Source organism: Equus asinus, chromosome 9, assembly GCF_041296235.1.
Source record: "Equus asinus isolate D_3611 breed Donkey chromosome 9, EquAss-T2T_v2, whole genome shotgun sequence".
Lineage (NCBI taxonomy): Eukaryota > Metazoa > Chordata > Mammalia > Perissodactyla > Equidae > Equus > Equus asinus.
This window is the reverse complement of record NC_091798.1, coordinates 26,703,730-26,730,814: the sequence shown is the minus strand read 5'-3', so window position 1 is coordinate 26,730,814 and position 27,085 is coordinate 26,703,730. Positions and strand designations below refer to the sequence as shown.

At 45.1% G+C, this 27,085-nt stretch overlaps 1 protein-coding gene and 1 long non-coding RNA gene across 2 annotated transcripts in view; one reads left to right on the top strand and one right to left on the bottom strand.

Annotated features, from left to right (window-relative positions):
* Positions 1 to 27,085, top strand: part of GALNT10 (polypeptide N-acetylgalactosaminyltransferase 10) — a 216,567-nt gene that overhangs the window by 153,718 nt on the left and 35,764 nt on the right. Inside the window, exons 5-6 of the mRNA XM_014846938.3 lie at positions 22,045 to 22,230; positions 26,892 to 27,075. Of these exons, the coding sequence (XP_014702424.2) occupies positions 22,045 to 22,230; positions 26,892 to 27,075 (370 nt within the window). The remainder of the gene's footprint in view (positions 1 to 22,044; positions 22,231 to 26,891; positions 27,076 to 27,085) is intronic.
* LOC123288994 (uncharacterized) overlaps positions 21,107 to 27,085 on the bottom strand; it is a 48,727-nt gene continuing 42,748 nt past the window's right edge. The window contains exon 4 of the long non-coding RNA XR_011505751.1: positions 21,107 to 21,474. This is a non-coding gene — a long non-coding RNA (uncharacterized lncRNA). The remainder of the gene's footprint in view (positions 21,475 to 27,085) is intronic.

Below are 27,085 nucleotides of genomic sequence, written 5' to 3'. Positions count from 1 at the left end.
AAGATGGACTCTTTCAATGGAAAGAATCATGAATTACTTTTTCATTGTTTCTTAAGATTTATCGTTGGTGAGAAGATATTGGACTCTGTGTAGTTATCTGGTTACTCGACTGTTTTCAGGCTCTGTTTCCTTTACACGGGTGGTTCTTTCTGCCTAGAATGTTCTTCCCAACTTTACCACCCTAATGATTCCATTGACACTCTGCGTGGGAGGCCTCCACTCCCCTGGTCCCCATCCCCAAAGTTCATGCATTCCTGGGTGCTGCTGCTCATCGTGGCACATGCTTCCACTTCTTAGGAGCACATGCTCTGGAGTCAAACCAACCTGGATTCACATCCCTCCTCTGCCACCTGCTAGCAGTGTGTAACATCCTCCGACTCTCCAAGCCTCAGTCTTCTCATCTCTAAAACGGAGGTGACAGTCCCACCTTGTAGGATTGTCGTGGACATTCGCTGAGATAATAACATGTAGGATGCTTGGCACTGTGTCAGGTACACAATCACTCTTATTATGTGTCAGCTGTTCATGTTACTCTGGTAGCAGAAATATCTTCCTCAATAGACCTGGGGCCTGAGCTTGGCTGTCTTGCTTTCTGATCAGTTGGCACCACCCCTGGCAGATACTGGAGACTCAGTTAAATGTTATTTTGCACTGAACTGTACAATAAGGAGTATGGAAGGATGACCTTCTGGACCATGGAGATTTTCTACTAAAGGAATATGAAAGCCCTAACAGACCATAAAGTATTAAAAGAACCCACCCAGACAGTGGGCTAATTGGTGATATTTCATTTATTTTTGCACACCTGATTTTCAACAACCAAACTGAGCATGTATTTTGTGTGTGTGTATTTATTTAATTTTTTTTTGCTGAGGAAGATTCACCCTGAGCTAACGTCTGCTGCCAATCTTCCTCTTTTTTTTTTTTTTTTGTATGTAAGCCACCACCACAGCATAGCCACCAAGAGACAAGTGGTGTAAGTCTGCACCCAGGAACCGAACTCAGGCCTCTGAAGTGGAGTGTGCCAAACTTAACTACTAGGCCACCAGGCCTAGTCCTGTATAATTTTTTTTAAATGCTCCCTCCTAGAGGAAGGCAGTGATAACCCACAGGGGTGGGATCACCAGCGGCAGAAAGTCAGACATTGTGACAGACCCAAATAAAAGAGGTGCTGAGGAGCCAGAGGGCATTGCTGGCACGTCTCAGATCACACGACCTGGCTTCTGGATGATACAGGTCATGTGTGGCTCTGCAACCCGGATAACCATCTGGGTCCCTGCATGGGAACAGATGCCTCTCCAGGGCTGAGAGCGCCTCACCACAGCGGGCCCAGGCCAGTGCTCTTTGTTTGGTTTTAAGCTTATGATACTCCAGCCATGTGCAGCTCCTTGCATTCTTACACGGTGCCCCAGCAGTGGGCACTAGGGGTGTACGTGTGTGTTCATGTTTTGAGCATGAGTTAACAAATTGTATGACACGAGCGTCAAGTGACTCCTGCACAACTAGAGGACCAGAAAAACTGTCCAGCACCGTTCTGGGTTCAGAATGCACAAAACTCCTAGCCCATGTCGCCTCTCACACACCCACATTGTGGAGTTCCCTCAGAGGCCGCATTTCATGTGTTTTCTGGCCCTTGATGAATAAAACAAATACAACATTGAAGAGTAAAAGTTGCTCACAGCAAATTACAGGGGTAGATAAAACAGGCTAGAGTTTATAAAAGGAAAGCCACCTTCTCTCTATGCTCATTACTAAATGCATCTCAGAAGGAGCTGTCGCGTTAAAGAAATAAGTCCTCAGAGCTGGATTTTCAACCTTCTTAGAGCCAGTTGTGTGGACAGACATATCAGCTTGGAACTGTATAAGCCATGTGCTGGCGGGGGCCTTCCAGGCTGTGTGGTCTTTCCCCAGTGTTTGAGTTTTTTCTGTGGTTTGCGTAATAAGTTCAGCCTCTGATTGAATTCTTCCAGTGCTGGACAACTCAGTCTTCTGAGCTATCCCATCCTTTATTGGGCAGCTCTTATTATTAGAAAATTCTTTCTTATGTTGAGCTGAACTATAACTGTCTGCAAATTTTGTCTTTGCTTCTAGTCCTTTCTTCTGAAGGCAGACAGCGTGGTGTCAGAGACAGGGCATGAGCTAAAGAGTCAGAGAGCCCAGTCTCCTAGGTATGGACTCTGGGCAGAGTCCTCCACCTCTTCCAGCCTGGGTCTCCATGTCAGGCAGGATGGGGCTCCTTCCCTGACTTGGGTTAATTGGAGGATTGAGTGAGATAGTGAAAAAAGGACTTCCTAGAGGTACACGTGATGATGTAGAAAGATGACTGTGATGTATTGTTAAATGGGAAAAGAGCAGGTTTCAGAAGAAATAAATAAGCACAGAAACAATGGAAAATTGGGCAAGAAATACACCCAACCCTATTAAGAGTGGCCATCTCTCGTGGATAAGGCTAGAGTGGCTTGTCATTCAGATGTTACCTTCCTCCATGATGGTTAAAAAAATTTTTTATAACAAATACATCATATTTCAAATCAAAAAAATTATATAGACTTTTCCATTTTAGAGAGGAAAAAAATGAAATATCCAGAACACTTTATATCCATCAGTCCATCTGTGTCAGTCGTGGTGTGTCTTTCCCTGTAGGTGTCTGAATTTTTGAGGCATGCCCTAACAGGATTCTGTGCAAGTGTCCCCCTACAAGAAATGGTCTTAAATATTAACAAAAAAATTAGTGACTGCTTTAGCTCCTGCCCCATCTGCCTCAGGGCCTTTGCATTTGCTCTTCCCTGCGCAGCAGCTTGTAATCAGTTTGTTATATTTCTGGTTGGTCACATCTGGAATGCAGCCATCTCCCAAACAGCCTTGGATGTGATGGGCAGACATATAGCCTTTCATTAATTGGGGAGTGATGTTTGAGTGGGAACTTCATGAGTGATCAGTTCATTGATAAACATTCTGCTGTTTGGGAAGGAAGATGACTTTTGCTTCCTGATGCTACCTCCTATGTTTGGAGACTCACAGGTGAATACCTGGATGACAGGGGCCCCCAAACATGCTTGACATCTTCCCTTGGGTGACACGTTGAATCCTCTGGAAGCACATTGTGTGTATGGATTTTAAAAAATAAAAGCTGCAAATGACAAGGAAAATCTGTCAAGTCAGGATCGTTCACCAGACATCTGTTAGCACCTGTGGCGTTGCAGGTGTGAGGGACGGGGAAATAAATCCCTCTCGGTCCTGCCCTCAGGAAGCTCGCTGCCAGGCAGACAGACACATGTCCCGAAGCAGAACGTGCATGGAATGCAAACAGAGCTGTTGTCGGAGCACGCGCTGCTCTCCTGAGCATCAGAGGAGAGCATCGTTTACACGGATGGTGATTCAGGAGCACTTTGAGCTGAGCCCCGAGGGAAGCATAGGATTCCCTGGGACAGAGAAGCAGAAAAGGATGCTGTGAGCTGGGGGATTTGCAACAGGAAAAGAACGAAGGCAAGAAAATTAATCGAGTGGTGTCTGCAGAGAGAGGATCGGGTGGGGGATTGAGATGGGTCTGGAAAGACAGGCTCTGGACATTGCGGAGAGGACTGAATCGTCACCAGGTGACCTTGGTGGACCTGTGCTGTGGCAACAGTGTGACCGGGGTGAGCAGTGAGGGATTAGAGGCCAGAAGCCCTGTGTACCCAGATTAATTCCTGATGTGGATGTTTCTGTAAACAGCTGTTGCTGCTCTGGCGCTCAATGATGAAGAAGCAGAGAAGGAAGAGGCCCAGGTGAGAAGTCTGCAGGATCCGGCAAAGCAGAGGTTTCCAGATAGTCAGGGTTGGGGTGGGGTTTGGGGGGGAGGGGATGATGGTAGTTAGAGGAGGTGGTAAAGGAGCTCTGACGCATGTTCAGCTTTCTCTTCCTGTACGCTGAGCAGAAAAATCTCCCCCAGGAGGGTACTTCTGCCCTTTAACAAATATGAAACTGACAGGCTGACACTGTTGCCGAAGTGGAAGAATTTTTTTCTTTTTTAATAACACCTTAAAGGATAGGCATGGAAGCCCGTGTCTTAAATGAAACACATGTTGCTCTGCAACACCTGACAACCTGACATAATTTAAGAGCAGCTACCAAGAGCCCACAATGGGAGCTGCCCATGAATCTGCTCCCCTGGATGGACTCCAACTGGGTGAAAAGTAGAGTGGGCCAAGTCCATGGACCCAGTCTTCTCGTCCCATTTGTAGCTGATTGGTGGGGAGTCACATTCGGAAAGCACAGGAAGCTGTAATTAACTTGGGTAGTGGTGGTTTCTGGAGTGTTTTTATTCGTTGTCTGATTATTAAACAGATTTATGGCCCTGCCCACCCGCTGAAAAGGGACCAAGGCATTTAGTTGAAATTAAAAGTGCAGATAAGTCTGCCTGTTTAGATAATAGCATCTCTTTTTTAATGGATTACTCATCTTCTGCGAAATAGGGGAGAGGAGTTAATTTGTGTGATGAAGTGCTTTCTATTTCTGGGAGCTGGCTGGTGGATGTGATTGCTTGAGGAAGGAGCGTAATTCATTCTTAAAATCACCAAAAGCATGTTCGGGCCAAATACCTGTGCCCCGAGGAGTTGGGTAATTTGTAATGTGATGCCAAAGAACAGAGGCGCTGGTGGTTTCAAAGCAAATGTTTGGGAAAGGTGTGCAATTTATCTTTAGGTTACAGGTCAAATTCCCTTTTGGTCTCAGAAAAGTGCCAGAGAAATAAACTTAAAGTGTTAATCTAAGCCATGAAACCAGGAAGCCACTGATTGTAAGGGATGGTGAAAAGACAGAGTTGAGTTTGAATTCTGGAGAAACCACTGCCAGTTGTGTGACCGCAGGCAGTAATGGACCCGTCATGAGTCTGTTTCTGCATCTGTAAAGTGGGGTTAACCCTCCTGGGGTGGCAGTGACGGACGTGTGTGGGATGGAGCCAGCAAGTGCCTAGGACAGTGCCTGGTGCCCAGTAGGTGTAAGCCCAAGTCGGCTGCCTCCTTGGCTTCTGGCTTCTGCTCCAGACTCACTCTCTTTCCCCCTTGGATGGAGAGCCCCCCAAAAGAATCCATGTGTACGAAAGTATCAGGGAAGACCTTAGACTTTACTGAACACTTGATGGAAGAGGCACAGGAGGGGTTTTACGTCACATACTCCATAACAACCCACGTACAACTCTCACGAGACATTCCTGTTCCCCCAAAGCCTCTGGGCCACAACGCTGGGGGCTGTTTGAGCTCATTCTTCCCTCCACACAATTCCCAGCCTTACTGCTTCTCCTTTGCTCCTCCTCCCTAAGTTTCCCTCCAGAAATGTATTTTATTACCGGAACATGCACATGTGCATTTCACCCAACCTCCTCCTCCCTCCCTCCTCCCCTGTTGCCAGCTACCACTCACAGCAGCCGACAGACACAGACAGTGCTCTCCCCAAGGTGAGTTCTCCCCCTCCCCAGGTATGCCGCCACGCTGACTTCCAGGAATACGTGTGTATCAGGGGAGGATTGTACTTGTTGGGGTTGAAACTCCACCGGAAGTTGTTTGCTGTTTTGGGAAATTACATCATCAATAGCAGAGCTGCTCGTGGTACCTGAGCTGCCAACCCACATATCTGTACCAGTGCGTGAGGTCAACTAATGTGTACTCCAGTAGTGACACTTGTAAGTCCAAGTATTTGGCTACTTCTCTGTCTTCTTGTAGTCATCCCAAGCATTTACGTATTGAAACACATGTTATTTTATTATTTCTCCTTTATATCGCAGTTGGGGCATTATATATGATTTTCTCAAATTAAGTGTTAAGCAAATTATATTATTTATGAATTTCATTTTAGGATATTAAAGGGGACTATACCAAACAACTGTTAGATAAAGGGATGTTGAGTAGGATAGGGTTGAAACCGCTGAATCAGAAGGTGAGTCAGCCAGATGTTGGAGCTATGTTGGCTTTTGGCAAAGGGTTGAGACCCCAGTTCCCTCAGAGCTGCTGTGTCCTTGATATATTCCAGCTGCTGAGACAATAGGCCATAGATGCAAAAGCCCCAGTTCACACGTTTTCCTGGCAGCTCTTACAGTGAGAGGAAAGATACCTGAAATATGCTCTCTGGGATCTTTGGCAGAAGGCAATTGGCCATTTGGGAGTAATGACTTTCTCCACCCATGTGGTATTCCAGAGATCTCAAATCAATATACAGGAATTCTAGTAATGACCTATTGAGGTAAGCAATGAAATGACAGTCCTGTTTATAGAACTGGACCCTAGATACATTTTTGTGCATTCTCAGGAGCTCAACAATAATAGCAATAACAGCAATGGGGTGCTGTTCAAGGAGCGCTAGCCTCAGATCCAGGACCGTGGGGCCATGGCCAAGGACCTCAGGGTCAAGTCGGGCATCTTTTTTAACACAGTAGGTTCCAGACTGTGCCCTAGGCCAGGGTTTTTCAGATTATAGTTGGAGGGTCATGAAATCCGCTTCTGGGGTCATGACCAGCTTTTTAACAAAAATGAAATACAAGAGGGAGAATAGAAAAAATATATATCTGAGTGCATCCTACCTTGGATTTCAGTTATGTAGATGTGTACCAGGTCATGAGGTAAAATGTGTTTCTTTTTATGGGTTGTAGTCAAAAGATTTGAAAGCCACTGTTTCCCCGACAGGTCGAATCGGAATCTGGAGACCACCCGGGCATGTGTGTGGAACCAGCTCCCCTAGGGCTTCTTAAGGCTGAGGTTGGAGAACCCTTGCTGTGAGCCTATCAGGAGGTGCATTCGCTTGTCAGATCTTTCCTCACTTAGAGGTGAGAGGAGGTCGGGGAGACAGGCGAAGGGGAGGCCAGGCCGGGTGGGGACCACTGTGAGACTGAGGAGGAGGATGGGAGGCACCCGAGCCGCCACCCATCCCCTTCTCAGTTTTGCTGGGGGCAGCGAATAGTCTTGGATTCCTTGGAGAACTTCAGTTTTTCTGTTTTTCTAGCAGGAAACATGGGGTTCTCTTTCTAATCATTTAGAGATCCTAATATGATCAGGGTGGCCTAGGTTTCTTTCTCTGAGCTCACCTTGTATATTAAGTTAGATCACTGTTTCTCAAATGTTAGCATATGTCAGAATCACTTGAAGAATTGATTAAAATCTAGGTCATCTGACTCAGTTGGTGTGGGGTGAGGCTTAAAAATCAGCATTTCTAATAAGTATCCAGAAGATGTTGATGCAACTGGCCTGGGGACCACACTTTGAAAACCACCATTTTAGATCAACAGAAAGGAATGTGCAGGCATAGTTCCTGACACACAGCAGGAGCGCAGCAAATGCTTTCTTGATTGAACTGAACTGAATTCTCACCAGTAGAAATGCCTTTGCTAAGGTACAGCTGTTTTTCTGCTTTCAGCAATGCAAGAAATGGCTGGTTGACGTTAAATTGTGTGCTTTAAATGGGTGAATTGTATGGTATGTGAATTATATCTCAATAAAGCTATTATCAAGAAGAAGAGCAGGACCAGCCCTGGTGGCCTAGTGGTTAAGTTTGGCGCATCCTGCTTTGGTGGCCCAGGTTCAGTTCCTGGGTGCGGACCCACACTGCTCTATTAGCGGCCATGCTATGCTGGAGGCCTACATACAAAATAGAGGAAGATTGACACAGATGTTAGCTCAAGGTGAATCTTCCTCAGCCAAAAAAAAAAAAGAAGAAGAAGAAGAAGAAAATGAGAAGGAAGGGGAAAAAGAAATGGCTGGTTTTTCAAAACCACACATCAGAAATGTCTGTTAGGCCTTAGATTGTCTTATGAGAGGACTCATGTCAAAGGAGAATGAAAAAGGTCTTCTAGCTGAACTCTGAGGCCCCTTTCAGCTCTGCCCCTCTCTGAAATTCCTTCCTGGGACATGGGGCCAGAAAAGGAAGTCTCTCCTTGAGGGCTAGTCTGTTTTCCTTTTCCAAATAGTAAATGATGCTTAAATACCTGTGCATTTCACCTGCCAAAACTCATCCTGGTACAGTCATAGCTTTCCTTCCCAACCTCTCTTTTTAATTCTCCTGCTATTTATATTTGCCTATCTGTGAGTTTTTCAAGCAAGTGAAAGCCCTGGGTGTCCCAGAGCTTGGGAGATACGGTTGGAGTTGTGCGATTAGAACCTGGCACCCACCAGGCAGATTGGAGAAACCAGAGGCGTCGAGGGGTCGTGTAGTTTCAGGGTTAATAATGCCAGCTTTGGGATCAGAAACACCTGCTGTGACTCCTGGCTGTCACCGACTAGCTGTCTGAGCATAGGTTAGCATAGAACTTTTCTGAGCCTCAGTTTCCCCTCGTCTAAGATAGTAGTGGTGCCTACCTAATAGAGTTGTTGTGGGAATGAAATAAGACAATGTGTATAAGTAACAGCACTTATGCTGGACCTAAGCACACAGAAATCATGACAATGACAGTGATAATAAAGATGAAGGGCCACCTCATCTTAACGATTTTCCTTTGGCTAGCATCACCCAAGTATCAAAACAGGACAAAAGGTGACGCTTTTGAGTACCATGAGCCCTCCCCTCCTCCAAAGGGATTGGCAGTGCCTTCGAATACACTAAGACTTATAAGTGAATAAATCAATTCTGGAAACAGATGAGCTATGACACTTTAATAGCCACAAGCCCAGTGGAGCCGAGACATGACAAAACCCAGAACACCTCCAGCTCCCAGAAGCCAGCCCGAGTGTGCAGAGGGCAGCCTCTCCCGCCACGGCGTCTGCATTATTAACACGCCCGGAGGCCAGAGCACACACAGTGACACAGGGACGGTGCTGATTTGTCTGGTCTGTGACTTGCTCCTTCCTTCCCTTCTCCTCTTCTCCTCCTCTTCCCTTGCAGGCCTGTCCATGGCACCCTCTCCCACACCCTCCGTGTCCTGCCAGAGCGTGGGACACACACAGCTCCTTTGTTTCTGATGCTCCTCAGCAATGTCTCTGCAAGGCTCGATGGCACCAGAGATTGAAACTCTGCTTTCTACTTGGGCATTAATTTGATGACACGCAGCACTAGAGCAAAGATTCCTGAACAAACTGAACCAGATTTGAGTCCAGTCTTCACCACTTACCTTGCTGGCTGAGTAACCTTGGACCAGAAACAACATCTTCTGAACTTGACTTCTCTCATCTTGAAATGAGGATGATGAACCGTGACCTGCTTCCTTCACAGGGAAATCAAATCAAATCAAATCAAATGAAACGATGGAGGAGGAAGGCATGTGAATTCAGCAGGGATTTGCAGACGCCTCCGGCTCTGCACGAGGCACGAGGGACAGCTGGTGAGCAGAGCGTTCACAGAGCTCGCCCTCCTGGAGCGTATAGAGTTGAGGGAGACAGAGTAAGTAATTCCACGAATGTGGAACGACAAGCTGAGCTGAGTGGCGCGAAGGACAAGTTCCAGGGCTCTGTGACAGTCTGCCCTAGGGAACTGCTCTGGTCTCAGGTCAGGAAAGGCTTTAGTGAGGAGTTGAAGTCTGAGCCAGGATCCGAAGGATGAGCAGGAATTAACTAAGGGGAATGTGCGGAGGGGGTTGGGATCTTGTCAAGCCAGGCAGAAGGACTGGCTTGGACTGAGACCCTGAGGCAGAAGGGGTCATCATGGGGCCTTTGGACATCTGAAAAAAGATGGCATCAGTGGGGGCAGGCAGTAAGGAAGAGAGGGGCATGATGAGGCTGGAGAGTGGGCGGGCCCGACCGTGCGCACACAGCCTTGTCATCCCTGGCAAGGATTTTGGACCTTCTTCCAAGAGCCATGGGAAACCATTGAAGAGTTTTAAGCAAGAAAGTGGAAGGGTGACAAGATGCAATATGCTTCTCTTTTTGGAGCCCACCTGAACTGCTACATGCAGACTAGACTGAAGAGGGACAGAGCGGAAGCAGGGACAGCAGCCGTGGCTGGTGCAGTTGGCCATAGACTGCAGTAGTCCAGACAAGGGACAACAAGGGCCTGGACTGGGGCCACGCTCTTGCTGTCTGTCACTGTTGCGATGCCAAGGTGTGAGAACCTTAACCTTCTGTCTTAGTGGCCTAGGGCTGCCGTAACAAGGTACCAGAAACTAGGTGGCTTAAAATGACGGAAGTGTATTCTCTCTCAGTTCTGGAGGCTGGAGGTCCGAAACCAAGGCATCAGCAGGGCCGTGCCCCCTGCAGGCACGAGGGGAGGGTCCTGCCTTGCCTCTTCCAGCTGCTCGTGTTGCTGGCCATCCTGGGTGTTTCTTGGAGTGTAGAAACTGCCTCCATGATCACATGGCCTTCTCTTTGTGTGTCCAAATTTCCCTCTTTTAAAGGATACCAGTCATTGGATTATGGCCGACCCTAAATCAGCATGACCTCGTCTTAATTTGATTACCTCTGTGAAGACCCTATTTCCAAGTAAGGTCACATTCTCAGGTATTAGAGGTTAGGACTTCAACATATCTTTTTGGGGGACACAGTTCAACCTACAACATCTCCTCTGAGCACAACGCCTCCTTGCCAGAATCCGCCAGGTAGAGTTATCCTCAGAGACCTTGAGACCAGACAGGAAGGAGAGGCTCCATTTCAACAGTGGAACCAAGAGGGCTGCAGGGGCTCCCAGGGGAGCCTCTGTGTGTGTGTCTGTGTGTGTGTGTGTCTGTGTGTGTGTGTGTCTCTTCAGCAAGGCATATACAGGACCCTGGGAAGCACAGGCCCTGAGTTCTGGTCCTTGCTCAGACCTCACCAGCTGACACTTGATGCAAGGCCTTCCCTTCCCTGGGCCTCAGTTTTCTCTCCGGTGCCACCAGAATTGATGCTACCTGCCCCAGCCTCCTTGTAGTGGCTTTCAGTGGAGTCCAGTGAGATAATCAACAAGTATTTCCTGAGAGGATACTGTGTGTCCAACATGAAGGTAACTCGCTGGGAGAGTTCTTGGGAGAGAGACACGTGCTGCTCCAGTGGAAGTTGTAATATCCTTGCACGTTCATGTCCTGGCTTTTCTCCTGAAACAGCATGATGGTTGTGAGCACAGGCTCCATTAGCTCCAGTGTCATCCAGTGGGGAGGGGCAGGGATGAAACAAGAGGGACCAGGAGTGGACAATTCCCAAAGCTGAGTGATGGGTTGATGGTGGGGGGGGAGTTCCTTATTCTACTTTTTAAACATGTTTGAAGTGATTCTTAATTTTAAAAAAAGGTTTAGCAAAGACTACAGACTCTGGAGGCAGACTGCCTGGAGTTAAGTTCAGGATCTGCCACCGACTAACTGTGGACCTGAGGAAAGTTACTGAACCTCTCTGTGCCCCAGTTTCCTCATCAGTAAAACTGGGACACTAATCATGACCCGAGTCATGGAGTGTTCGTGAAGATTAGATGAGTAAATGTGTGTGAAGTCTTTGGGTTAGTGCCGGGGATGGATGGGTGAGTACTACACACGTGGTAACCGTTGTTTATAGAAACCAGCCCCCAAAGAACAATGTGTTGCTGAGCTGGTCAGCTTCAGAGAATCACACAGTCTGTTTGCCAGACCCTCTAAGTCACACCCGCTCCTTGGAATATGTCTTAATTTGCATTTCCTGAAGCAGATCCTAAGACAGGATTTGAGTACAAGTAGTTAACTGGGGAGGAGATTTTAGGAAACCCCAGCAAGAGAGTGGGGAAGTGAGAGCGGGAGGGGAGGCAGCTAGTAGGGGTGCCTGTGATCCTCAGGCAACGGTGCGCGATCCCACTGGGAGCCAGCACAGAGCATGTGCTCAGGGTTATTCCACCTGGGGGCTGAGGGAGCTGGGGCAGTTACCCACCCACACCGCAGTCCTTAGTTGAGGTCCTCCACATGGGCACAGAGAGCCCCAGGCAGAGGTGGGGAGAACAAATGCTGAGGGGGTGTGGGCCAGGCACACAGAATCCCGCTGATACGAGCTCCTCCAGCACCTGCTTAAAGCCTTACACGGATGGGGCCCCACTTCAGAAGCCGCCTCAGCCCTTGTTGGATGGCTCTGACTCATTAAATTTGGGGTAATAAGGACATAAGCAATTCTGTATTGCTTTACAGTCAGAGCAGCCCCTGGAATAGAAATGATGAGTACGTGCCGTTAGGGCTGCTGCCTCCCTGCTGCTTCAGGGCGGACATCTCTTCTCAGCCCCAGCACTTTCATGCTGAGCCAAGACAGAGCCTCAGAGTCTTTCTTAACACAGCTTTAGGTATCCATCACAAAGCCCTGAGCGTAGGCACTTCAATGAAGCCTGTTTGCCATCCTTGCCCTAGAGCTTGTGAAGCTAGGGGAAATCCCAGGGTGGAAAAATGCTGTGTCACAGACTCACTATATGATTCTGGGCAAGACATTTAACTTCGCTGGTGTTCCCCATTCCTGGGTAGAATGAAGGGACTGACTGAAGTGAGGCAGAGACGGGGTTTGGTGCAATAGGAAGAGCCTGCTCTTTTACCATCAGGCGGGGTTTTTCTAACATCCTTGGCGTCATCATTTGTAAACTGTGTTCCTTGGGCAGGTTACATCACTCACTCTGAGCCTCGTGGTATCATCTTCTATAAAATGGGGCCATGATACCCCTTTGTCATGTTGTTGTAGATGTCAGAGGTTATATATATGAAGTAGGGAGCTCCCTGTGTGAGCAGGGCTTGGTAGTTGTTCCCGATAATTGTCATCATCATAACCATCGTCATCTTCTAAAGTCCCTTCCAGCTCTAAAATTCTATGACTTTATGGCATGTCCTCATCCGAGAAGACAGTGTGGTGAAATAAGGCAACGGCCCTGATTTTGTGTAAATGCGCTTTCTAATAAGGACAGGAGGAGCATAATTGCCCCTAAATAAATGCTCCGACTTCACCACAAGCTGTCGAAAGGCCTTAATTGGTCGCTCTGTAATGACTGCGGCCATCTGCGTTCGGGGTGATTTAGCGATGGGGCTCTGCCCGCGCGGGGCCCTCAATGATTAGAGCCGGACCGGGTGATATTTCACCCTCTGATGGGAGTAGTGGTGTGGAGTACAGGAGATTATCTCATCCTTGTTTTAATGACCTACCAGTTGAACCTAGCCTGGAAGAAGCGCTGGTCACAATGACTATGGATTTTTTTTCTTTCTTTTGAGATAGTGTTCCTGCCCAAACAGCAGCGTATCTGGAATGTGATCATGCCTCTTGCTATCTTGTCTCACTGCCCAAGAAAGTCCCTTTTGGAAAGATTTAGTCCCTCAATTAGGGGAAATTGATTTCTGCTTTCTACAGAGTCACTGTTCCAAAGAGAAGTGGGAAAGGGCAGGAGAAGCCGTATTAATCTTTGCGAGCGAGCAAGAAGGCGACCTGGAGTATTTTTCAGCCTTCCGGCCTCGGGATGTGTATGTGTAGATAATCTTTTCTCTGTATATCTTTTAATTGCTCCGACCTACAAGGTGCCAGGCAACACAACACGAAACACACTTCATCTCACAGAAGTTTCTGGAGACTTAAATCAAGTGACTGGAGGAGTGTTTCCCTAAGTGTGCCAGAACAGAAGTGATTTTCAGTGGTACCTAAGATGGCCTCAGGTGCTTCAGAGACTGTGCATTAAGTAACACAATCATGTGGAGAGAACATTTTCTCTTTTCAACTCTCTTTCGTTTCTTCTGATTACCTCAGACGGAGCGTCTCGGTTGGTTGCCCATCTCTGTCTTCTTGACAAAGAGAGAACAAACGGTAAACTCCTAGTCTTGGGGAGGCAGGAGGATCTGGCTCAAATCTAGTAACATTGTTACATTTTTATTTGTTTGGGTTTTTTGTTTATTCTTTATCACAAATGGTACTGATTTTCCATTTATGGTTAAGTGTTTAACATTTCCTTTTAAAATAAATTAAGTAAAAAATTTTAATTTAGGAAAGTTAGTTGATTAAAAAAAAACCCAAGTAAATTGTAGTAGGGCAGGTGGAAGTGGCAAAACTCATGCCAGTAGTATCTGATTGTGAGAGGTTGGGGAAACCTTCCTAGAAGGGGGAAAGCATCATGCTTCCACAGAAAACCCAGCAATTCACTGGCTGAACCACCTCAGGCAAGTTTCTTAGCTTCTCTGAGCATCAGTTTTCTCGTCTCTCAAATGGGGAGAACCATAATGCCGATTATGATTTTATGAACCAAGGGAGATAAAATATGTGGATCAAATCATCATCTGCCTTACCCGTGAAAGTGGTTCGTTTCCATACAGGGTTCGAAAAATAAAAGGTTCACTAGGTTCTGGACCAAGCAGCCAGGGGACCTTAGCTTGAAACACAGCTCTGCTATTAACTATGTGCCAGAGGTGGGCCCTTCCCTTCTCTAGAGCTCAGCTTTCTGTCTGTAAGATGAATTGACTGAACTACTTCAGTGGTTTCTAGGCCTGGCTGGGCATCAGAATCACCTGTGGGTCAAGACAGACGAAAGATGCTGGATGCTGCCGCAGGCCTACCAGATCCCAGTTGCCTGGGATGATGCTCAGGCAGCTGTAGTTACAGCCAGCTCACCAGGTGATTCAGATACACCCGCTGATTTAGGGGGGCCCTTTCAGCTCTGACCACTGATGGAGTGAATTCAGAGCAGGGTTTGGGGCTTGGGTTAGGGAAAGTGATCATCCCTAGGCAGAGAGCCCAGCAGCTCGGGTCACATGCTACCTGAGCTTCTGCAAGGCCTGGGCCCAGAGCCCTTGGAAACCTTCTAGTCCAAACCCTGATTCGGAGACAGCGCCAAGGCCCAGAGGAAGTCAATGATGGGCCCACTGTGCCAGAGATAGGAGCTCAGCCCAGTTCTCCTGATTCTCAAACAGTGACACTTCCACTTTGCTCCAACTTTGCCAGCTGAGAGAGAGAATGTGTGTTCTGACCAGTATTTTTTTTAATTGAGGTAAAAGTTAAAAACAGTGAAAAAATGCACAGATATCTTAAGCGTACAATTGCATGAGGTTTAACAAATGTATACACCTGGGAAGCCAACACCCCAGTCAAGATACAGCAATCACCTCATCCCGGAAAGTTCCCTCCTTCTCCCTTCTAGTCAGTCCCCACGCTCCAAGGACAAACTCTGTTCATAATTCTGTCATCATGGCTTATTTTGGCTGTTGATAAACTTCAAATGAATCATACACTATATTCTTTTTCGTGTCTAGCTTCTTTGGTTCAACCTAGTAATTTTGAAATTCATCCATGTGGTTGGATGTCCCAGTAGTTTGTTCGTTTTATGGCTGAGGAGCAATCTCTTGCATGACTCCACCACAATGTTTTTATCCATTCATCTGTTGATGGACATTTAGGTTGTTTCTAGTTTGGGGCTATTGTGAATAAATCTATGAAACATTCTCATTCTTTTTGTGGGTATATGTTTTTATCTCTCTTGGGTAAATACCCAGGAGTGGAATTCCTGGGCATAGAATAGTTGCGTGTTTAACTCTATAAGAAGCGATCAAACAGCTTTTCAAAGTGGTTGTACCATTTTATATTCCTTCCAGCAGTGATTGGGAGTTCCAACTGCTCACGTCTTCCCCACTACCTGATACTGTTCCTGTTCTTAGTTTTTGCCATTCTGGGGAATGTGTAGTGAATGGTATCGCATGCTTTTAAATTGTATAACACCTTTTCATATGCTTATTGGCCATTTGTATATCAATTCTTTTGTAAAATGTATTTTCAAGTTTTTTGCCCATTTTTAAAATTAGTTATCTTCTTATTATTGACTTTGCTGGACTTCTTTGTGTATTCTGGATACGAGTCCTTTGTCAGATATGTGTATTGTGAGTATTTTCTCCCAGACTATTACCTGCCTTGTCATTTTTTTACCGGTGTCTTTTAATGAGCAAGTTTTTAAAGAGCAAGTTGTTAATTTTAATCAAGTCCAATTTATCAATTTTTTGTTTTATGGATTAGTGCTTTTTATGTCCTAAGAAATCTTTTCCTACCCCAGGTTCCTGAAGATATTCTGTGTTTTCTTCAAGAAGTTTTATAGCTTTAGCCTTTATGTTTAAGTCTATGATCCATCTAAAATTATTTTTTGTGTATGATCTGAGGTAGGGGTTGAGGTTCATCTTTTATTATATGTTAATCCAGTTGTGTAGCACACATTGTTGAAAATTCTTTTATTTCCTCATTGAATTGCTTTGGTTCCTTTGTCAAAAAGCAGCCAACAATATATATGTGGGTCTACTTCTTACCTCTCTACACTGTTCTATTAGCCATTTTGTTTATTCTTTTTAAAAATTTTTTTTTAATTTTATTGAGGTCATATTGGTTTAGAACACTGTATAACTCAGGTGTACATTATTATATATGAGTTTCGGTATAGACTGCATCATGCTCCCCATCACTAGTCTAGTTTTTATCTGTCACCATACGTATGTGCCCCTTTACCCCTTTTGCCCACCCTTCACTCCCTTGCCCTCTGGTAACCACTAATCTGTTCTCTTTGTCCATGTGTTTGTTTATCTTCCACCTGTGAGTGAAATCATGTGGTGTTTGTCTTTCTCTGTCTGGCTTATTTAGCTTAACATAATATCCTCAAGGTACGTCCTGTTGTTGCAAATGGGACGATTTTCTCTTTTCTGTGGCTGAGTAGTATTCCATTGTGTATATATACCACATCGTCTTTATCTATCCATTGATATAAGTGGGGTGTTGAGGTCCCCTGCTTTAATGAGTTGCTGTCAATTTCTCCCTTTAGGTCTGTTAACAGTTGCTTTATATACTTTGGTGCTTCTGTGTTAGTTGCATATATATTCCTAAGTGTTATGTCCTCTTGGTAGAGTGTCTCTTTTATCATTATATACTGCCCCTCTTTGTCTCTCATTCTGTTTTTAATCTTGAAGTCTGCTTTTTCTGACATAAGTATAGCAACATCTGCTTTCTGTTGTTTGCCATTAGCTTGGAGTATCATCTTCCATCCCTTCACTCTGAGCTTATGTTTGTCTTTAGAGCTGAGATGTGTTTCCTGGAGGCAGCATATTGTTGGGTCTTGTTTTTCAATCCATCCAGCCATTCTGTCTTTTGATTGGAGAATTCAATCTATTTACATTTAGAGTGATTATTGACATATGAGGGCTTAATACTGGCATTTTATCTCTTGTTTTCTGGTTATTCTATAGTTACAATTGTTTACTAACCTATTCTGATATAGAGCTGCAATTTTCTGATTCTATTTGTCCGTTTATCTTCTTGCTCAAGGTTTTGTAAACCTTTGTTTTTTTAGTTTCAGATGGGCGGGCTCCTTTTAGCATTTCTTGCAAGGCAGGCCTAGTGGAGATGAACTCCCTCAGCTTTTGTTTATCTAGGAAAGCTTTTATTTTTCTATCATATCTGAAGGATTGTTTCTCTGGATAGAGTATTCCTAGCTGAAAGTTTTTGTCTTTCAGTATTTTGAATGTATCATTCCACTCTCTCCTGGCCTATAAGGTTTCTGCTGAGAAATCCACTGAAAGCCTGATAGGGGTTCCTTTGTAGGTTATTTTCTTCTGCCTAGCTGCCCTTTTTTCTTTGTCATTGACTTTTGCCAGTTTTACTATTAGCTGCCTTGGAGAAGATCTTTTTGCATTGATGTAATTAGGAGTTCTATTGGCTTCATCTACTTGTAAATCCAGGTTCTTCCCCAGTTTTGGGAAGTTCTCAGCTATTATTTTGTTGAACAAGCTCTCTGCTCCTTTCTCCCTCACTTCTCCCTCTGGAATACCTATAATCTTTATGTTGCTTTTCCTAATTGAGTCAGATATTTCTCGAAGAATTTCTTCATTTTTTAAAAATTGTAGTTCTCTTTCCTCCTACACTTGAAGCCATTTCTATATTTCTATCCTCTTAATCACTAATTCTGTCCTCCATAATGTCAGCTCTATTTTTTATGGATTCTAGATTATTTTTTATCTCATTAATTGTGTTCTTCATATCCAAAATTTGTTTGGGTTTTTTTTTTTTTTAGAGTTTCAGTCTCTTTGGTGACTTATTCCTTCTGCTCATTAATTTTATTCCTGAGCTCATTAAACAGTCTTTCTGAGTTTGCTTGTAACTTGTTGAGTTTCTTTATGATAACTATTTTGAATTCTCTGTCATATAGATTTTCAATTTCTGTGACTTCAGGACGGGTTTCTGGAGACTTGTGATTTTCCTTCTGCTCTGAAGTGTTACTGTAGTTCTTCCTGGTGTTTGATGAAGTGGTCCTTGCTGGTGCATGGTGGTAGTCTCAGGTCATAGATCCACCTGCCACCACTGTGGGGCCAGGGCAGGAGCTGGAAGTTGTGCTGGTAGGGCTTCTCTACATTTGCACCCTGGCCACATCCACTTGGCAGGTCACACACTCACGTGCAGGAGGGGCCTCTGTGCTCCACTGGTTGGTCACTCTTATGCAGGACTGCTGTGCTCAGCAGGGGACCAGCCAAGCCACTGCACTAGATGAGAATGGAGGGCTCTTTTCTCACGTGCAGGCCAGCTGTGCACTCATGGGTGGTTCAACTGAGCTGCTGCACTTGGTAGGGGCTCCTTTGCAGGGGCTGAGCCCCACCACTCGGTGGGGAGCCAGACCCATGGGCCGGGCTGCCGTGGCACAGTGGGTGCTCCCGTGGGTACTTACAGGTGTGCTCACCTAGTTCCACTGCCTCCTGGGGATCCAGTCCACCCACCTTCAGATGCACGCTGCCTGGATCTCTCAGACCTCCTGTTGTGCTGTGAAGGGAGTCCTCTGCTGGCTAATGGATGTCCATTTAGTTGAAACTTAGAGGGGAGAGACAAAGGAAACAACTCACTCTGCCATGCTACTGACGTCACTCTCCCCTTTTGTTTATTCTTTGCCAGTACCACACTGTTTTGATTATTTCAGCTTAATAATAAGTTTTGAAATCAGTGTGAGTCCTCCAACTTTATTCTTTTTCAGCATTGTTTTGACTGTTCTAGGTCCTTTGCATTTTCATATAAATCTTAGAACCAAATTGTCAATTTCAAAAAAAAAGTCACTGTGATTTTATTGGGATTGCATTGAATCTATAGATCAATTTGAGAATTGACTCAACAATATGGAGTCTTCCAATCTATACATTTGACTTATCTCTCCATTTATTTGAGTCTTTATCTATATGAGGCTATTATAAATGCTATTTTTATTGTATTTTCCAATTGTTCTCTGCCAGTGTATAGAAATACATACAACTGATTTTTTTTTTTTAGAATTTAATAGCCTTATTGAGGTGTGATTTACATAGAATAAGAATCACCTATTCTAAGTCTGCAGTTCAGTGTGTTTTTCAGTGGCTTTAATAGTTGTGAAACTATTACCATAATCCAGTTTTAGAATATTTCCATCACTCCAAAAAGTTCCCTTTTGCCTGTTTACAATCATTCCCCACTCCCAACCCAGCTCCAGTGATTTCCTTTCTGTCTCTGTAGTTTTGCCTTTCTAGAAATTTCATATAAATAGAATCATATAATATCTAGTCTTATAGTCTGATTTCTTTCATCAGTATTCTATTTTTAAGGCTCATCCATGTTATTGCAATAGCCTGTTCCTTTTTTGTTGCTGAATAGTATCACATTGTATGGATATACTACATTTTGGTATATATTCATCAATTGATGGACATTTGGATGGTTTTCAATTTGGGGCTTTTATGAATATTGCTGCTATGAACGTTATTGTACAAGTTTTTGCATGAACATATGTTTTCATTTCTGTTGGGTATATACCTAACACTGGAATTGCTGGGTTACATGGTAACCGTGTTTAACTGTTCGAGGACCTGTTTCAGACTGTTTTCCAAAGGGGCAGCACCATTCTACATCCCCACCAACAATATATGAACGTTCTTATTTCTCTACATCCTTGTCACCACTTGTTATTATCTGACTTTTTCATTATAGCCATCCTCGTGGATGTGAAGTAGTATCTCATTGTGGTTTTGATTTATGTTTCCCTGATGACTAATGATGTTAAACATCTTTTCATGTGTTTATTAGCCATTTGTATATCTTCTTAGGAGAAGTGCCTGTTCATATGCTTTACCTATTTTTTTTTATTGAGGTAAAATTCACATAATGTAAAATGAACCATGTTAAAATATACAATACCATGTTAAAGTGTACAATTCATTGGCATTTAGTACATTCACACTGTTGTGCAACCATCACCTCTGTCTAGTTTCAAAATATTTTTATTACCCCAAAAGGAAACTCCATACCCAATAAGTTGTCACTTCCCCTTCTCCTCCACCCAAATCCCTGGTAATCACTAATCCTTTCTGTCTCTATTGATTTACGTATTCTGAAAATTCATACAAATGGAATGATACAATATGTGATCTTTTGTGTCTGGCTTCTTTTACTCAGTATAATGTTTTCGAGGTTTATCCACATTGTAGCATGTGTCAGTACTTTATTCCTTTTTATGGTTGAGTAATATTCTGTTGTATGGATATATTCCATATTTGATTATCCATGCATGAGATGATGTAAATTTGGGTTATTTCCCCCATTTGGCTATTGTGAATAGTGTTGCTATGAACTTTCATGTGTAAGTAGTCAAAAGATTATTTTAACTATTCTGCGTCCCTTGATCCCTTGCATTTCCATAAATTTTAGGATCAGCTTATCAATTGTCAATTTTTATAAAAAAGTCACCTGCGATTTTGATCATTCTGAATCAATATAGGATGTATTGCCATCTTAACAATATTATGTCACCCAGTCCATGAACATGGGCTATTTTCCCATGTTTTTTGGTCTTTAATTTCTTTCAACAGTATTTGGTAGTTTTCAAATTACTGCTTCTTTTGTTAAATTGTAAATGGTATTTTTACCATTTTTAATTGCACTTTCCACTTGCTTTTTTATTTGTTAGTGTATAGAAATTTAGTTGATTTTTAAATGTTGACCTGTATCCTGAAATCTTGCTAAGTTTACCTTAGTCTAGTTTCTTTGTATGTTTCTCAGGATTTTCTGTGTAAACAATCATGTCATCTACAGTTAAAGACACTGTTACCTTTTTCTTTCCAGTCTTTATGCATTTTATTTCTTTATATTACCAATTGCACTGGCTAGAAATTCTAGTGCTATATTGAATAGAAGTGCTAAGAGAACATACAACCTTTCTCCTGATTACAGGAGAAAAGCATTCAATATTTCATCATAGGTTTTTTTTGTAGCCATACTAGAATTTTCATAGAGGGCCCCAACCCTGATTAAAATAAAGAGACACCAGCATTAAGCCTGCTAGCATTAGTAGAAAAAGACTGTCTTTGAGATTTATTCAGAACAACTTTTCCAGGCATAGGGCAAAAACCCAACCCACATTAGAATAAGCAAAAAGAGGAATTTGTTGTCATGTGTAACAAGAACTTATCTAGGAGTCTGTCTGCTTCAGGCACACGGGCATCTGGGGAATCAAAATGTCATCAGGATAATGTCTCTCTCTGTCTCTTGACTCTCTTTTTACACGTTGACTTCAGTCTCAGCAGATCCCCCCACCGCCTCTCATCACCTCATTTTGCCAAAGATGTCATCAGCAACTCCAGACTTATGGGCAACCAACTTAGCAACTCTAGGAAAAAGAAAGAGCCTTGTTTTTCAGTAGTTCTGAAAAAAATTCTCAGGACTCATTATTTGGACCAACTCAGGTCACCTGGCCATCTCTGAACCAATCACTATGGCCAAAGGAATGGAATGCCCTGATTGGTCAGGCCCAAGCTACATGCTCCTTCGCCTTGGAACCCCGAGGATGGGGCCAGCCCCACCCAAGTCTGATACACGGAGAAGGGAAGGGGCTGTTTCCCAAACAAAACTCAAAGTATTGTTGCCAGAAAATGAGGGAATGGGTCCCAGCCAGGCATAAACCACAGCTGCCCACACCCTCATACAGAAGATCTCTCTGTGTTCCAGGTCTGGCACTATCACTGGGTCTCTCTGAGCTTCAGTTTTTCCATTTGTAGCATGCTGCTGGTGATCCCTGCCTTCCTGGCTCTATCTGAAAGGTCCAATGAGGCAGTGTACCAGAAAGCTGTGTCTAAACCATAAAGTGCAGTGCACATGTAAGGAAGGGGGTCACAAGAATGATCACTAAGCAGCTGTTCTTACCCACCTGTCCGCCTGTCCTCTTCTGTCTCCCGCACAGAGCACCTAAAGAAGCCACTTGAAGATTACATGGCCCTTTTCCCCAGCGTGAGGATTCTCCGAACCAAGAAACGAGAAGGGCTGATAAGGACCCGGATGTTGGGGGCCTCAGCAGCAACTGGGGACGTCATTACGTTCTTGGACTCACACTGTGAAGCCAACGTCAACTGGCTCCCCCCCTTGCTTGGTAAGGAAGATTCCCAGAGCGAGGTAGGCGGCCTGGAATGAGCCCGCAGCCACTGACCCCAGCCTTCTGCAGGGACTCATCCACAAGGGTTCCCTTGTCTGCTTGAGGTGCACCCAGCACAATGCCAGGGACCACGGGGGATTAGAAGTTCAGGAGTGCTCAAAGAGACCTTAAAAGTGCACTTGGTCCTGTCCCTTCCTTTTACAGAAAAGGAAGCTGAGACTCAGAGAGGGGAAGGGACTTGCCCTAAGTCAGAGAGCACATAAGTATCTAGTGACATGCTTGCTTCCCCCAGATTACTTCGAGTTTTATTGGAAAGCAAGCCAGGCTGTCTACTGTTAAGAACCAAATTGTGGGGGGACTGTCGTCATATCAGCATAGAATAGTTACCATTCACTGCTCTGCTGCTGTGAGCCAGGAAGGTTGTAAGCACTATCTCTAATCCTCACAAAACCATGCCAGGTTGAAAGTATCCCCTTTTTATAGTAGAAGAAACAGGTTCAGAGATACTGAACATCTTACTTGTTCCCTTGGGGCACGCGTGCCAAAGTCACCATCTGTCTGGCTCGAAAGTCTAGGCTCTTTCACAATTCCACACTGCCTCCCTGAATTCATTTCCGCTTAGGAAAGAGTTTCTGACAGCTACCAGGGGAGGGCTGTAGACAGAGGGCAGCATGATTCTGGAGTCGTCCACCGTGGCCTTGTGGACAGACGGGAGGCATGAGGATCAGATGCTGGGCAGTGAGGTGTCTCAGAGCGGGTTGAAGGATCAGGCCTGAATCCTGAGGAGTTCAGCTTTGATGATGGTGGTGAGCTGGTGCTGACAGGTGGACACTGAAGAGGAAATGTCGCATTGAGATGGGAGTCAAGAGGGCAAAGGATGGAGGCAGATTGGGGAAGTTATCAATATAGAGAGAAAAGTGAACTCAAAAATGGATGGGTACACTCTCCACAGCAGAAAGTTTAGGGAGTAAAGAGGACTGAAGTTTAGGGCAAATATGAGTGTGCGTCAGCATCACTTGTAAGACACGTTAAGACATAGAGTGCTGGGCCCCAACCCAGTGTCTGATTCAGGAGGTCCAGCTGCATGCCTAACCAGCTCCCAGGGCATGCCAGTCCAGGGACTACAGTTTGAGAAGCACTGGTTAGGCCACCGTTCAGGGCTGAGGACAGAAAGCAAAACCACACACAGTTAAATGGGATAATCCAGCAGATGGTTTTCTAACACAGATCAGCATGGAACTTTAGTATTAGATTATATGCCTCTAACCCTGAGGGTCCAGGATTCCACTGGGTTAGGAAAAGGATGTAACTCAGATTTCCTGGTAAACTGTTTATTTAATTAAACCAACAGATCTGCTTCTGCCTCTCTGTACTAAATGAGAACAAAAAAGAAAAACCTCACCATCAGTCACCTAATTTGTAGTCGTAAAGGAACAGCCCATTTGTTGGGTCATTCAGTGACTCATAAAGAGAATAAAGTGGTGGGGCACGAGGCTGAGCTTGTAGTCTAAATAGCCCTTAACTCTGTTTCTATGGAAATATATGAAGGTAATTTTGATAATCTGCAGACATACATGGAAGAAACATTCCCCCTCTTTTTCTTTGTTCTTTTAGCAGTAGAAATGTGAACCAGTGGTGTAGATTTAAAAGTCTGTCCCTGCTAATATGAGCAGCTGACAGAGCGCATCATGCTTTAGTCTCTGAAACCATCAACACCTCTATGCAGAGTTCACTCTCCCTTCTTTGGAGAGTAGCATTTCTGTGCCTGAGAAGGATTCAGCCTCCCCAAAGGAAAGTCACTTGGTGATCATCATTTTCTTTTCTTCTTTTTATTGAGTTCATAATAGTTTACATCAATGTGAGATTTCAATTGTACGTTATTTCTTGACTGTCACCACAGAAGTGCTCCCCTTCAGCCCCTGTGCCCACCCCCAACCCCTCTTCCCCTGGTAACCACTGAACTGTTTTCTTTGTCCATGTGTTTGTTTATATTCCACATATGAGTGAAATCCTCTGGTGTTTGTCTTTCTCAGACTGGCTTATTTCGCTTAGCATAATTCCCTCTAGGTCCTTCCATGTTATTGCAAATGGGATGAATTTGTCTTTTTTTCTGGCTGAGTAGTATTCCATTGTGTATATATACCACATCTTCTTTATCCAATCATCAGTTGATGGGCACTTGGGTTGTTTCCATGTCTTGGCTATTGTGAATTGTACTGCAACGAACATAGGGGTACATATGTTACTTTGGATTGTTGATTTCATATTGTTTGGGTAGATACCCAGTAGTGGGATGGCTGGGTCATATGGTAGGTCTATTTTTAGTTTTTTGAGGAATCTCCATACTGTTTTCCACAGTGGCTGCACCAGTTTGCATTCCCACCAGCAGTGTATGAGGGTTCCCTTCTCTCCACACCCTCTCCAACATTTGTTATTTTTAGTCTTAGTGATTATAGCCATTCTAACAGGAGTAAGGTGGTATCTTAGTGTAGTTTTGATTTGCATTTCCCTGATGTGATCATCATTTTCTTCATCATCATCATCAGGGCTCTGTTAGTCCCTTAGCTTTTTAGGCCACATCTGCATTTGAAAGTGATGATTATGTGGTAACGCAGGCAGGCCGGGATTGTCATCCACATATTACAGGGAGAAAACTGAGGGGTAAAGAGAAGGAGGGAGATGCTCAGCCTTCCAGCTCCTGCTTCTGAGCTTCTTTCGGCAATCCTGGCCACACTATTGGTGGAGTGCTGATCATGTACTAAGCGTCTTGGCTCCATTTTCCCACTCAGTCTTCACAGAGACCCCATGAGACAGGTGCTGTCTTCATCTGTTTCGTCAGCAAGAAAACCAAGGCTCAGAGGCATCAGATAATGTTTTCCAAGCTTGTACTACCAGTAGGTGACAAAAATCAGGATTTGAACCTGGACATTCTGTCCCCAAGAGAGCACAGCATGGTGGAACACTGCCTCTCTGATGCTACCCCTTGACCTCATACCCCCCACCATCAGCTAGCATCCAGCAGAGCACTGTGCCCTCAATCCAAACCCCCCCCAGAAGAGAAATCCCCGGCAAGGCCATGAATAATTAGGAAGGGAGGCCTCTCTCTAGATCTTTTCCCTGGAGAAGGTTCTGAAGCTTCATTAGACTCCCCAGGGAGCCTGTCCACAAGGCAGAGCCAATCTCCACCCCAGAGATTCTGATGCAGTGGGCCTGGGGCCAGGGTGTCGGCGGGGTAGGGTTGGGGGGAGTGTTAAACACACTCCAGGTGCATCTGGCACTGGTAGCCCCAGATCCACACTTGGGGACACACTGCCAAAAGCAGCATTTCTCAAACTTTTAACCATGTGCCACAGTTAGAAGTACATTGGACATCTCAATCCAGTACACAAACGCACACCCATGCAGTATGACTGAAACACAATTCCTAAAAGTACTCTCCCTTAGCACCTAGAATGCACCCTGGAATCACATAGATATTCAGTATTCTTTTTTGGTTCATTACAAACACACATCCGTGCACACACAATCAATTTCATGACCCACCTATGGTTTGTGTCTTCCAGTTCAGAAAAGGCAAAAATACTGCTTTCTCTCCTGAAAGAAAAATGTGCTCTAACTTGATGAAGCTTGGGCCTTCAGCCACTGCCAGCCTACTCTGGCCCTACCAGGTCCGCATTCCAAGCCATAAACTTGACTCCTGGCCCAAGCAGCCAGGCTCCCCAGCACGGCCCACTTACCCCTCATGGCAGATCATCTGCCCCGATCACTGGTACCCCCTGGCTGCAGTCAGGGCTTCTTGGCAGGAGGAACAGAAAAGGCAGAGCAAAGGGTAAAATTCTGGTTGGTAGTTTGGTCAGAGAGTGGATTTTGTAGAATCAGCTTCTCCCCGGCTTGATAGAGACTGTAAAGCTGCTCAGGTCGAGGCCTCCATTTGCCGTCCTGAATCCCCTAGCCTGTGGCATTCCTGCAGGGCAGAGGTCCTCCAGGCTCTGCTTGCACACCTCCAGTCGTGAGGAACTCACAACTTCCTGAGACAGTCCATTCTGGCTTCCGTAGTTCTGACTGTTGGAAAAAGTGAGCTGAATTCTCTTGCAAGGTGGGCCATCTGTTCACTGACTGCAGCCAGGAGGTGCCAGGGAACGGTCAGGGGCAGACAGTCTGCCATGAGGAGCAAGTGCTAGGGTACCTGGCTGCTTTGGATCATGAGCCAAGTTCAGGACTTGGATTGGGGAGTCTGGCAGGGCGAGAACAACGCCCTCCCAGAAGGAAATTAATCTCCCTTTCCGTAGTGATGCTGATCATTACAGGCACCTGTGCCGAGCAGCACCTTCGAGCATTGTATCCAGTCCTCATAACAACCTATGAGGCAGAGTCTGTTCTTCTCCTCATTTCATAGAGGCGAAGGCTGAGGCTTGGAGATGCTATTTATGTGGCTGGCCCAGGGCCCTGTCGTGGGTGGCAGGACTGGGATGGGGGCCCTGGTCCATCTTACTTAAAGCCTGTGTCCTCCCTTCCTCCCCCGAATTCTCAAAACTCTGGTGTTGAGAGAAATCACCCACGGAATGCATTTAAAATGCAAGTTAAGCTGCAGAACAGGGTTGTGCACTTAGCTGCTCCCCCATCTTACCTCCCTAACGGGCATCTCTTGGCTTCCTCAGACCGCATTGCTCGGAACCGCAAGACCATTGTGTGCCCGATGATTGACGTCATTGACCACGACGACTTTCGGTATGAGACGCAGGCAGGGGATGCCATGCGGGGTGCCTTTGACTGGGAGATGTACTATAAGCGGATCCCGATCCCTCCAGAACTGCAGAAAGCTGACCCCAGCGACCCATTTGAGTAAGTATGA